Source organism: Anguilla rostrata, chromosome 9 (assembly GCF_018555375.3).
Source record: "Anguilla rostrata isolate EN2019 chromosome 9, ASM1855537v3, whole genome shotgun sequence".
NCBI lineage: Eukaryota > Metazoa > Chordata > Actinopteri > Anguilliformes > Anguillidae > Anguilla > Anguilla rostrata.
In genome coordinates, this window is record NC_057941.1 from 10,989,948 (window position 1) to 11,003,826 (window position 13,879).

A 13,879-nucleotide genomic window follows, 5' to 3' on the forward strand; every position below is an offset into this window, starting at 1 on the left:
GATGTTCTTGACTCTTCTGAAAGTGAAACTATGCAAATTGCCGTTTTTGTGGCCCTGAAAGAACTTCAGGGTCCTAAAGCTAAGCATGTTCATGATCATGTTACTGCTTTTGAGAGGTATAGGTGATTCTGCAGAATAATTTACCTGGATTTGGTCTGTGGTCTGGTCTTTTACAACAGTAATTACTGAAATAATGTACTTCATGTTTCACAGGAATTTAGTGATTGATTAGTAAACCGTTTAATTTTTCAGAGAGGCAGGATTCCAGGCCTTGAAGCCTTCCTCAGCTTTCAGTCAAAATCTCTCTTCCAAGCTTGCATGTGTCCTCTCTCCTTCCACTCTTCCTGTCTAAGTCTGAGGAGGGCCAGTGTAGTGTAATGGTTAGGGAACTGGGTTTGCAACTCTCTTTATTGGTTTATGTGAAAGGGACAAGCGCAGATTACATTGTTTCCAAGTGGACGCAACAACCGTCTCTGATGCTCTCTACATATTTACATTGCCAAAGCTCATTTTCAAGTCCATTCCCTTGATGGTCGTTTCAATGTCAACAGGGAAAATAGGAAATAAATGACAAGGAGTTTGTACATGTTTGTGATGGATGTCGGTGATTCGTATTGCTCGTATGAAGTTAAAGCAGAATAACATTCTGCTGTGAAGGGTGTGGTTTGACGAAATGAGGAAACAGGAGCTCCTCCTACCAAGATGGACAGCAAACCACACCGAACTAAAGTTACTACTGTATTTAAGACCCTTGTTCTATTTGTAAAGAAACATATTATAGTTCTGCTACACCATGACAGGCAGAGTTTGTCTGGGGTTTTTTGTTACCAGTAGTCAGCACTGCTGGTAATGTTGAGGAGTAGGAGGCACGAGTCACATAAACTATGAAGGACTGCCCCCTCTTCAGAGACAGACTCTAAATCCAGTCATCGCCGCCCTCATCCACCCCCTCACCGACAGCTTTACAAAATTCTCCGGCCATCCACAAACAGTGAGTCACCACTCGGTTGAAGGGCACTCACTGGCGTGCAGCATCGAAGCTGATGTGGGTTTTCCACGTTGTCAGATGAGACGTGCTGCGGACGGTTGTCCTCCAGCATCTAAACGAGATACAAACGGCTGGAGAACCCGCACAGCAGTCCTGTCAGCGTGCGTTAACAGCTGGCCGTGCTCCTGCGGAAAGGACACTAAAAACATAGCCGAGCACTTTCTGTGGGTGGTTTTGTTTCAGTTTGACACAACTGTAAATTTACATGTTAATTTCAAACAGGTGCAGTGACATTGCACACTCGGTCACGCTCACACTCACAATTACTTTCTACAATAATGTAGTATTAATGCACTGATACAGCTAAGTATTAATAAAGTCTACTTTTGTGTATTATCAAATGCATTCATTCAAATGCCGGAGTATGGATTACTTGTAATTAATTCAAGATTATGTTTGACATTTTAGGCCTTTGGTGCCATAGAACTTATTTTCAGGTCAGAAAAATTATTTTTGTCTGTTTCTTGATCTGTAGTCAGTCCTCAGCTGACTACATCGGTACTAGTTTACATCCACCCACATTGGCAGTGTCCCTGAGGAGAAACAGCATGACTATCCCAAAATAGGAGGCACCACCTATCCCCCGCTCTTCAACGGGGCCTCTCAGATCTCAAGCTCTGTCACACTATGTTTCTCATCCCAGTGCTCCATACCACCCTGCATTAGAGAACACAAGGCCATTTTGGGTTTTTATAACCTCGTCTGAAGTATTTTTGTGTGTATGTTGGCACTCTGGTTTTCACTGCAGAACAATTATTTTTTTATGCCTGTTTGAAAATATCTTAAAAGTAAGAAGTGTGAATATTCCTTGCTTCATTTTAAAACTAATCGTTGCTTAGATCTGTGTTTATTTCCATTCTGATTTCCCACTGGTTGCTGTACTAGGATTAATATGGGTTGTTTTGCATCATTTGTGCATTTTTTAATGCCGTTATCGCTTCTCACCCCAGCGGGGAGAACACACTAAGCAATTTTGCATGTATTCTCCCTCCTCTTCTTTCATTTGTTTGTTTCTTATTTTCAGCCATACCATTTTAGGCAATGAATTTCTGACAATTATACAGACAACACAACGCCCACGGAACACAAATACAATCTTCACAGCTGTTGTCCCTACATTATGCATAGTATTTAGACTGGAAATATGCTCCTGTTGCAAGTGATGACTGTGTTTTTCTTTGGTGTTCAAGGGACTGGTGTAATATGTTTGCTAATAGCATCTGCTTATTGGCCTTCAGACTAATTTTTGAGGACAGCCACTGATACATACTGCACTTTTAAAATAGTCTTCGGTGTGAATAAATCAGATAGAACTGGCATGCACCTCCTACTGGCACATATATGTAATTGCAGCACAAATATGCCTTTTGACTTGCACAAATATTAAAGGCAGAAGGACAATGCTATGCAATACATATAAAATATTGTATGTGTTACTTTACCTTAATTTAATTTAAAATGGAAAAAAAAAAACCACTAACACTGCAATAAAGTTGCAGTATTGATATGGCAGTCACCCCGGGAATGAGGAAAGGGGAGAAGACAGGGTTGGCGTCAATCTGAATCTGAAAAAACTTAATCAAGCAAAAGTACTCATTCATGCATAACATTCACTCAGTGCTTTTGTGTGCTTGTGTATATGTTTGCATGGGCAGATATCTGTATGTTCAGGAATTTAGCAAGTGTGAATGTCTGTGTAATAAACATACAACTGCACTGTAATGGTCCTGACTACTGATGCACGTTGTCCATCAATGTTCACTCAAAGGACACTCAATGTGAATTTTGCTTCAAAAAGTCTTTCTCTATCTCTCTCCTTCTCTCAGAGTCTGTGGACAGCTTTTTTCACACCCCTCCCTCTCCGCCCGTCTCCCCACGTACCTCTCGCGTCACCAGCCAAGACCTCACGCCCGATGGCAACACTACGGAGGAGAGTCGCAGCGCGTCCGAATCCAGCCTGCCCTTGGACTACCTCTTCCTGTCACAGTGCGAAACGGGAAAGGTCAGCGCGACCAGGCAAGTGTGACCGTCTGCCTCGAGAACCAGGAAAAGAAGCTTCTGTATCATTCTGGGCTTTTTCCTGAATCTGTGGAAGTGGTGCACTGCATAAGGTTATTTCAGCCAGCAGCCCCACCAAAACCAAACACAGACTGACGCATAATGGGATGGGATGGGAGGGGATCAGTCAGCCGGGTGTGCCATCGCTCACTGCTGATCCCCACTGGTCCATCAGGCCAACTGTTGAGCTGCACATGAAGTGTCTTCCGTCGACTCGTGTCTGTGCAGAGCATCAGAGGAAAGCACACACATGTCTACACTCTCCCGAATGAATAATAGAGGTTGCTGCAAAAAAGACAATAATGAATGAAAAACAGGTCACAACAAAAAGCAATCAGTGTCATACCTATAGCATTTATTTGGGAATGTGAAAATTCACTTCAAGCCATGAACAGCTTCCAGTCATGTGACACCAATGGGCAGTCACTTTCCTGTTTTAAGGAGGAGGGCCTTCACACGCTATGAGGACAGTAGTTTCTAACTACCTTTTTTGTTGTACTGTTTTACTGTTTGATTCGTGTAGTTAGGGACACAATTTAATACTATTGTAATAAATCAGGAACTACTTCCATAACAAATTTCATAACATTGGTTCCTGCAAAAAGACATTTGCGTGTAATTTTTAAAATATCTGTGCATGCACTGAAGTGTCAAAGGGATTATATAATTTCTCTTGTTTTTGACAGGAGTGTCAATCAAGTGTCATCAGCCTTAAATGTTTTCTAATGGCGTCTGCCTCTGCGTTTGTGCTGTTTAGATGCAACAGCTGTTCAAACTCAGAGCGGTCCCTGGAGCAGACTTCTGCCGAGTACACCCCTGAGGACGCGTTCCCCTCCCCGCTCTGCGCCAACCCCGTCTTCTCCCCTTTCCTCATTCCCGGGGTGACGGACCCCCCCCTGAGCGCCCCCTGCGCCTCCACCCCCCTGGAGAGGCCGTGCGGCTTCTCCTCCTCGGCCTCCTCCCCGCACGGCCCCCGCCCCGCCGCCAACGTCTTCCGGTTCGACAGGCTCTCCTCCGCCCCGGTCCCAGAGGGCGGAGCTGACGGGCTCGCACCCCCGCCCCGGCCCCCCAAGCCAGGCCGCTTCTCCGAGCGGCGGCCAAACGAGGGGGTGCTCGCGAGCCAGCCCGTGCCCATCCCCCGGAGGGTCTCGCTCTCAGGCCTCGACCACGTCAGGAGAGGTACCCACATCCCCACCCTTCCCCGCTTTTGGGGCCATCTTAGTTTTCTGTCTCAAGTGCATTATTAAAGTGACTTCACTGATGGGCTTGAAATGACCACTTCATGTCCAAGTCCAGTGATGTTCTGCAAACAGCTGAATATGCCAAACTATATTTGTAAAGAAAAGAATTAGCAAAGTTGTCAACTGAATCCAGGGTGAGTTAGTTCTCAGCTTGAATAACTGTAGCCTAATTGTAATCATAGTCTGTTGTGTCCACCCAAATGAACACTCAGTTCCCATTTCTGAGAGAGATCCACTCTGCACACTGTATAGCTTGTTTGGTACATCTGAGTCCCATCCAATATGTAAAAATAAGTTTTCATTTAATTTCTCCTGCATTATTTTAGTCCACAAGCCGGTGCATGCATTTCACATACTGTAATGTGCATGATTAAAACTGCTTGTGAAAGATGTCATCTATGCTTCCATTCTTAGGGGAGTTTGAGAGCAGTTCAGGTAGAAGCTGGAACAAAAGGCTCAGTCTTAATTTGGTAAGTAATCGCAGTTTCTTGTACATTCATTACGGTATCATCCCTCAGTAGCTTTATTTTATTCTCATTTAATTTATTTTCACAGACTTAACTAGAGCTATTAAAGAGTAATATGGTGTGACACATTCAATATCGTGCATATCAGAAGTACAATGAAATGAATACCACAGAATTGATAAAAGTTGAATATAGAAGTTGAATACAGAAGGGGTAGAGTAACCAGAATAACTGCATATGCAGTATTGGTCAAGCAAAACAAATAATACTAAAAAAATTGCAGACACAAACCCACATGGTTCTTGAGCTGTACATTAAAACTCAGGACATGCCTTCGGGGATAAACAGTTGTCAAGGTGACCAAGATCTTGTGATTTTGACATGACCCTTTTGTGTCAGCCTGGGCCGGCCGCCGTCCAGAGCCCGAGCTGGACGGACTCCTGCGAAGAGTCCTACGTCCCCATGAGCTCTGGCGCCCCGACTCCCGCCCCTTCCCCGGAGGCCACGCCTGACGGGTACATCCCCATGAGCCCCATCTCCGCTAAGCTCCTCCTTTCCGACGCCGCCGAGGCAGCCCCGCCCCCCGCCCCGCCGCGCGGCCTGTCCGTCGACCTGGAGCCGCCGCCGGTGAACCGGGATCTCAAGCCTCGACGGAGAGGTGAGAAGGCTTCGGCGGCAGCAAGACGCAGACGGCTTCGAAGAGCAAAGGCCTCATCTCACTGCAAGAGCCGTGGCCTTAAAGGGATAGTTCACTTTTTTGGAGTCCTTCAGTTTTAGAGCGTTTCGGTTTTAGAGTATGTTTTCCAACCAGCCTGCAAAGTTTTGGCGTGCAATGACGTTTAACATTTTTTAGAGGTGTTTATGATAATCTTCCGGCTTTAAAATAGCTGGTATATGAGCATTTGGTGTTGCATTACATTACATTACATTACATTACAGGCATTTAGCAGACGCTCTTATCCAGAGCGACTTACACAACTTTTTACATAGCACTTTACATTGTATCCATTTATACAGCTGGATATATACTGAAGCAATGCAGGTTAAGTACCTTGCTCAAGGGTACAACGGCAGTGTCCTTACCCGGGATTCGAACCTGCGACCTTTCGGTTACAAGCGCAGTTCCTTACCCACTGTGCCACACTCCGTCCTCCTGAAGGGTCAATGTTGCATGCACTGTGATGCAACGTTGCCCCTTCAGCGGTTGTTCTTGCGTATATTACCCAATTATTCTCCAGAAAATAATGTGCAATCTTATTTTGATTAGAAATGTTCCCTATGGTGAAAGGAAAGAAGTACTAACGTTGTTCATATTTACAGCCTCCGAAAAAACGGTGTGACTCTGCCGCACTGGTTTTTGGAGTCATTTGGAGTATTTTCTTTATTTTAACCGCAATGTCTGAATGTCCCCATTCCAGCCATTATAAAGCCAGCTGGCTGTCAGAAACCTTTACATTTAAAGTATCCTTCAATGCAGATATTACATTATTACGTTAATTTAACAGACACTTTGAAGTGTAAGTGTGTGCACCTACTTAATATAAGCAGTTGCGTTAGATAACAATCCTAGAACCAAAGTTCACGCAGCACACACTGCATCTGTAATGAACCCTAAAAGAAGATAGAAGATGAAACTTTAGAAAAATGAGCTAAAAAATGCCTTAACCTAAATTAACGCCTTAACCTGAAGGTGGGAGTGTTACGGGGTGGGGAAGGGAGGGGATCACAGATGCAGTCTGCAGACGTGGGTCTTCAGTCTGGGTCAGAAGACGGCTAATGATTCTGCTGTCCTGACCACTGTGGAAGTTCCGCCACTGGGGGGCACCAGTACAGACAGGCGTCGTGGCTGGGGGAAGCGACCAAGCAGAGAGGGAAGAGTCATTCGCTTTGAGGTTGTGGAGCAGATCAGTCTAGCCAGGTTGTAAAGTTTGCTGTTCCATTCGCTGCCCAGTTGGCTACCACCACAGTTTTAAACTTAGGAGACAAACAGGGATGACGACTTTGAGCCTTTTTGCGGTGAGCGCACGGCTGTGGTTTCAACACCCAGGTAGAAGCCAATCGCATGACCTACTTTTCTGCGGGCAGTTGACCTTTTTTGTTGTCGGTCTCCGCTCCATTAAAAAGGCTGTGTTTTGCAACAAACATTCGGATTGTCCAAATACAACGGGACAAGCGTGCGTGTTCCTGTCTAATCAGCACGATGGGATGTCTCGGGAAAGTGAAATATTGCACACACACCCTGAGCCGTGCCATTTAAAAGGTCAGTGGTTTCTCTATCGGCGTGACCGTAATGGGGGCACAATCATTTGCAATCACAAACATCATTATAAAATAATTTAAAAAAAATAATAATAATTTATTTTTCTTTTTTGAATGAATTTAATATTAAAATTGTTAAACCGTTACAGAAAACCCTGAATGCCCCAGTTTCCCAAGATTTTAAATTTGATGTTATATTTTTACACTGAGTTGAGACATACAAAAGTTGGGGGATTTCTACTCTGGTGAGACCAAATGAAATATAACACCGTATTAGCTCACACAACATAAAAACGAGACTGTTAAAAACCACCTCTGCCCTAGCCACATAAACTTTAAACATAAATATAAACTGTGTGTAATAGCACTTAAGTACTTTTTCAGATGTCTATAGTCTGAATTTATACTGTCGAAAAATGGAAAACAAATAGTATATGCATTCATTCAATCAAGCATAACGTTCTAACTTAATGCATGCATTTGGATCACCTACATTTATATTCAAGAGTTACATTTACATTTAGCCCTTCAGCAGATGCTTTTATTGCTTTTACATAAGTGCACGCATAAATGTTTGGGCAAGGACCAGAACAGATGGTAAGTCATTAGCGTCACAGCCGATAGTAGTAAAATACATAAACCTACAACGTCAAGCTAAGTAACATAGTGGATGCAAGAGGGAGATTTAAAGTGTGTAGTCCTTTAACTGGCAAATGGATTTGAGGTTATAGTGTTAGCACAGGTAAGACTAGAAAATGTGTGGTGCAGTATCTACTCGAAAAAGTAACTCATACATATTATGTGAATATACAGTATGTAACTAAAAAATTTGTATTTACACTTAAGCTGATGGTTTACATAGTAAAAGTATAACGTATAGAAATAGTCTTAAGTTTCTCAATTCACTGAGAAGTCAAAGAGGGTATTGGTATTCCAAAAGTACAGGAAACATTAGTGTAACGTGTGTTCAACGCTTGCGCAAAGCCAGGTACCCAGAGGAGAGAGCACGCGGGTCTGTGAAACTGCGGCGGAGTGAAGTGTTTTCCGTGGGTTGCTCCTGTTCTAACGCGGCAAATCAAAGCAGCCCGATGGATCCTGAGCCCCGGAGCCATTTGTCAGGTCTCGTTAATTAAATCCGAAGCCCACACACACAATCCGCTGGGGAAGTTCAAACCGACCGTGTTGCCTCCTCCAGCTCTGGAGCTAGAGGAAAAGCACTCACGGATATGGCAACCCCCGCCCTCGAATGGAATTTATGCGTGAGCTGTGGGTTCAGAAATGTGCGCTCTCGCACACGTCGCAAAGGCTTTGCAGATTAATGGGTCAATTTAATGCGCTTTTTTTTTTGCGTGAGGGGAGAAAGGCGCCGTGCGCAATGGGCTGCGCGTTGCAATGCGGCCTGCAGTACGCAATGCGGTATGCAGTGTGGCCTGCAGGGCAGGGATTGCGCATCATTTACTAGCGTTGACCAGCAGTGTCAGACTCCAGGTCTGAAGGGCAACAATGCTTACGGGTCTTTTGGTGCATTTCAGGACTAATATATGTCACAAAACATCGGGAAGTTCATAAATCGTCTGCTCGTTAAAAAGAAACCACAAAGAACTTGTGTAAAAAAATGTTCATCTGTTGTTGCAGATGACGGCAATAGCATGCTGTTTATTCCCTGTGTCAACAGCTCGGCCTCCACCGCTCGACTTGAGGGGTTTGTCCACGATCCGGGAATGCCCCACCCACCTACCCCTGTCAAGGACCTTTACGGAACCCTGGTTGGTGTGACTCAGACAGAAACACCTCTCTCTCCGCTCTGAAAACACACAATGAGCCCAGAGCCCTCAGCCTGGCACACGTCTCCTCAGGGGACTTCCGTTGCATCCTAGCTAAATCTGGCTAAATCTGAAAACTAAGAGAAAAGAAATCTCTTTATTTTATTGGAATTACTGATACTCTAGCACTAATGCTATTGCCTTTTACAGCATCTGAGCATTATGACATCAAACAAAACTTCTTGATAGCATTTCACCCACTTGAAATTTATTTTTCCAGCCTGGAAAGTGTCCGTTTTTCTTTTCATTTTTAAAGCTATCATGTTGTGTTCATTATATATATATCAGCTTTTACCACTTAGCTGTCAAATTTTATATACTTGCTATCGTCCATTCTACACTCTGCAATAATTTATACAATTGATGCCTCTCTGAATGATTTTTCCTATATAACTAAATGTTATCTGTTTGTGTGTGTCTGTGTGTGTCTGTGTGTGTCTGTGTGCATGTGCGTGTCTGTGCATGTGTGTGTGTACACATACGGGTACGTGTGTGTGTGCATGTGTGTGTACGCATACGTGTATGTGTGTGCGTGTGTGCGTGTGTGTATTTTGCTTTTTGAATTCTCAGCAGAGCGAGTCCATGTTTCCCGCTGGACAGAAGACGTACATTGGGAGGCTTTCCAGCAGATCAGGATGACGGCAGCATTCTAATAGTAATGAGACTTGACTTCTAAAATTAAACTGAGACGTTATTATTCAGGCTTTTGTTTCCAGTGAAGTCTCATGCGAGAGTATCAGAGTGGCTGCATCTGCAGCAAATGTCATCACTGTCAAAACCGCTTAGCATCTCCACTGGACAAAATGTTGACCGAGTTCTTACATGTTTAAACAGGGGGACCAATCTACTGCCGTTTTGTGCAAAGAATTGATTAATAGTATATACCCTAAACAAATAAATGATGTACACCCTAAAAATATATATTTCACAGGCCCTTTTTGTATTGCACATGGGGAAGTTCTGGGTTTTTCCAGTGCTAGTAATGTCTCTGGTGCTGATGTCACACCAACTGCAGTACTCTGTAAACTTGGATATGGTTATATGAAAACAGCAACCCACCCCATAAGTGTTTAACTCCTGTTTTAAGTTTGTGTCGAGACTGTGAGTAATAGATACTGTGTTCTAGATTCAATCAAACTTCACTTGGGTATTTTACACTCCTCTGACCCTTTCCATTCAAATCATTAGCTGCAAGACTCCCCAGATTGCCTTGGGTGGAGAGGGAAAACGCTGGTACATAATCTTATTAATTACAGCTTGAAAAAGCACACAGTGCTTCATTTTACCTTGATACATTGTGGTTCAGGTAAATATTGTGCGATAATGCCGATAAGAAGACTCGTGCCCAAGGACCAGGTTTTTAGTAGCAGTTTTAGCAGCAGTAGCACAATGGCTGCGTTCGGTGTCCGCATAAATGACGGGCGCAATACAGCAAAGTCTCCGTCATGTCAATTCCTCAGAATGAGTCATCTGGCAGGATCGGTTTTGCATCGTTTAATTGGGTCGTGCCGCGGTTTTTCTCGGAAAGCCGGGGCCGGCGAGAAGGGGCAGCGCCCTTTGGCTCTTTCTGGCGACCCGTGCGGCGAATTCGGCGACGGCGAAACGGGGAGCGAAGCCAGGGGCGTCGTTAGCGCCCTGCGCCTCCTCCCATTTCCATCATTTGTCGTGTCGGTCTCATCTCGTGTAAAAACCCTCCATTAAATTGGACATGACAGAAATGTAAAATGCATGAGCGCAGAGAGAACAGTAGATTTGGAATAATTTTCCCTGAGCCCTTTATGAATGATTGAACACCCAGGCTGTTTCGTCCCACCCGCCCCCCCACCCCCCCCCCGAAAGTACCACAGCCTCCAGGTGCAGTTTGATTCCAAGTTTAGCGCCGGGAAAATTTGATTTAGCCGTTCAGCAAATAGCCATTAAACGCTGCTTCGGACGCTGTGCTGGGGAACGTCCCTGCTCTTTGAAGCGAGGGCCGGTGTGCGCAGAAGCCGAAGTTAATTATGTTTGTCACGGCCTGTCAATCACAGGAATCCAGGCAGCTGGTCGTGAACGGTAGCCCCGCCTTTCCCTGGCTCCGGAGATCGAACCTCGACTACCTTTCGCTGGACTTCAACTCCGCGTCCCCCTCGCCCGTGCAGAAGGTGAGTCGGGTTCGGAAAGGAGGAGGTCAGGTGATGCAGGATGCTGGTCTTTTTCTTTCAGCAGATTCTTGTGGCGCATGTCTATCTCAGTGTGAACATAAAATAGCAAACATGTACCGTTGTCCACCTTCTTTTATAAAAAGGTTCCTTCTAATGACCACATAAACCGTAGTGTTAGAACCCCTTTTCCACACAGCCAATTGCAGATAAATTAATAAAAAATTAGCAATTTTTATGTGTATGCTGTGGCAGTATCCGGGCAACTGCTTCTTGAGAGCTTCTGTTTATGACATTATCCCACAGTGGACCTGATGCAATCACGGGTAGTTCTAATGCAAAGTTATTCCCACCCTCATTTCATTGATAAATGACCCAATAATTCAGACTTGTTGTGGCATACCTGAGCAAAGTAATACATATTTTACATATTACGTTACACATCATTTCTCTTTAACAAAGGGGCTTATTTTCATATTCACATACATTTTGATAGATACTCAGCTGACACATCAGTTGAAAAAATTGTGTCAATTATTGCTATTGTCTTCATTTTTCAACTGCGTGTACAGCAGTTTCAGTCAATATTCATTTCACCCACGGTGTATTAATCACATTACTACTTCCGGAATGAAATTTCTTTGTCTGTAACATGGCCCAGTTGAGAGTTTTAAAAAATGACAGCGGTGATAATTTCTGGCCACGTCCACGTTCGTTCGTTTTGATTGCAGAAATGCTTAATTCTGCGTGAAATAAATAATTTCTTGCTTGACGAACCGCTGACGGTGCGGTCGTGGCGGCGAAGGCGAAATGCATCCGCCCACCGCGGCCGCGGCACGTCCGATATTTATGCGCAGTTTGTGAATTTGACTTATTTACGAGCAAATAAAAGTGATGAGGTGGCGAGTTGGTCAGTGCCATTACAGTGAATCAAACGGCAGAGCTGCACGTGCGGCAGGCCTTCCCGCAGCCCAACCCTGCCAGGAATACCAACGGCTCTCCTCCGAGCCGTGGCATGGAACTCTCCAGATGCACTTTTATACATGGGACTTTATGTCCTGTCTCAGATAATTATGCAGTGTTTTTTTTTTTTGTTTGTTTTTTTTTTTGGGGGGGGGGGGATTCCCACATTGTTACTAGATCAGATCGTGGAGTCTTCAGAAGATGTTCAAGGATAAATATAATACCGTCATCTGATATTATTGTGAGGAAAAGCGCACAGTTTGTACAACGGTAAGTGAGTCGATTTGAACGTTGTTTCTTTTTGTTTACTTGTGTGTTTCAGAAGGCATTCCTCAGCGATGAACACCGAGTGGACTATGTGCAAGTGGACCAGAGGAAGACTCAGGCTCTGCAGAACACTAAGATGGAGTGGACAGATGTGCGTCAATCCAAAGTGTAGAGCATGCTGGGACACATATCACCGACCCCAAACAGCACAGCCCACCGCGAACCACCAGCATATGACTGTATTTCTGCACTCTATGGGAGTGATAACTCATTCATTCTTTAATATGGTAGAAATGATTCTGTACTAGACAGCAAGTGTCACACCGTCCAAGAAAGATATGTATGAACTATGAATTTTAATTCAATTGAAACTACATTACACCAAAAGTCATACCACTGAAATGGCACGAACATTGTGTCAGATGCATTAAAAAACATTTTTAATGAAATATTGTAGCCAGGGATGGTTACTGTAAATGCATTTTGATAACTAAAAATTGCACTGTTGTCAGGATAATTTTACATTTATGCAAATGCAGTGTGAGGATGTCACATTTCTGATTCATTTCATAATGAAGTATGCTTTGTGTTTACTGCGATGTATAATTTCTTTGTGCAAAACAGCCATTCTTAGGAACTGTAAATCTGAATGAATCCTTGGCATTAATTGTTTCTGAGAATCAGAGAGACGGGAGAATCTGAGCTTTGGCCAAATCCATCTGCAGCTCAGCTGGTGCTCTTTCAGCGTCGCTCGATATAACGCAGTCTCCTTTATGCCTCCGTGGGCAGGGCGCTGCCAGAAATTAAAAGATTAGATTAATGTGCTTAACTGTGCTGAAATGGTTCTCTGTGGATCCCCCCCCCCTCCCCGCCAGCACACGCAGGGGAAAACACAAATCACAGTTTCCCTGCGCAAAATCAGAATTTGAAGCGCCACGTTTGGAGAATGGCATTGCTACCAAAAAAATGCTGTGGCCCAGCAAGAAGTGAAACAGATGCCGAGACCTGTACAGAATTGCATTGTGGTGCCAAATGACAAGTGTGCATTGGCTTTACTGCTTTGGTCCACTACTTCAACACAGATGACGCAAAATACATATCTTTCACATGCAGTGTGAAATCATGAGCTAAATAATCAGTTAAATGTGTTTTGTTGCATTGTCATTTATTTGGGGAGGGATCCCCCTGTGTTCCATTACAGATTCTCACACAAGATTCAAATTGGACCTTTTTCCTTGTTTAATCAATAATTTAAATCAATTAAATTAATTTAGCAAACAAATTATTTTCCCCAAGACCATTAATTCTGGGCTATGTATGCTATATGTAGCTATTTTACCAACAGAATGGAATTGCTATCGTACAAATAACTGTACTTCCATTAAGCGAAACCCTCTCCGTGTATAAAAGTATACCAGTTTTGAACTGGCACATATACTGATGTTATAAGAGGGTACACAAATAATGCTGCAGTCACAAGATGCAGTATTGTCATTCTTCTCATTACAATATCTTGTACAAACAGGACAAAAATATCCGATCATTGGTTCAAGTCCATACTACAGGAACAATAGGAACAATAAGTGTTTGCTTATTTGCAAAGAGGATAATAACA

General features: G+C 43.8%; 1 protein-coding gene across 1 annotated transcript in view; it reads left to right on the top strand.

Annotated features, from left to right (window-relative positions):
* gab3 (GRB2 associated binding protein 3) overlaps positions 1-13,093 on the top strand; it is a 29,080-nt gene extending 15,987 nt beyond the window's left edge. The window contains exons 3-10 of the mRNA XM_064350365.1: positions 2,875-3,064; positions 3,864-4,285; positions 4,762-4,817; positions 5,214-5,472; positions 8,749-8,839; positions 9,467-9,551; positions 10,924-11,037; positions 12,320-13,093. Coding sequence (XP_064206435.1) covers positions 2,875-3,064; positions 3,864-4,285; positions 4,762-4,817; positions 5,214-5,472; positions 8,749-8,839; positions 9,467-9,551; positions 10,924-11,037; positions 12,320-12,436 — 1,334 coding nt within the window. The 3' untranslated portion in view covers positions 12,437-13,093. The remainder of the gene's footprint in view (positions 1-2,874; positions 3,065-3,863; positions 4,286-4,761; positions 4,818-5,213; positions 5,473-8,748; positions 8,840-9,466; positions 9,552-10,923; positions 11,038-12,319) is intronic.
* The last annotated feature ends 786 nt before the right edge of the window (positions 13,094-13,879 follow it).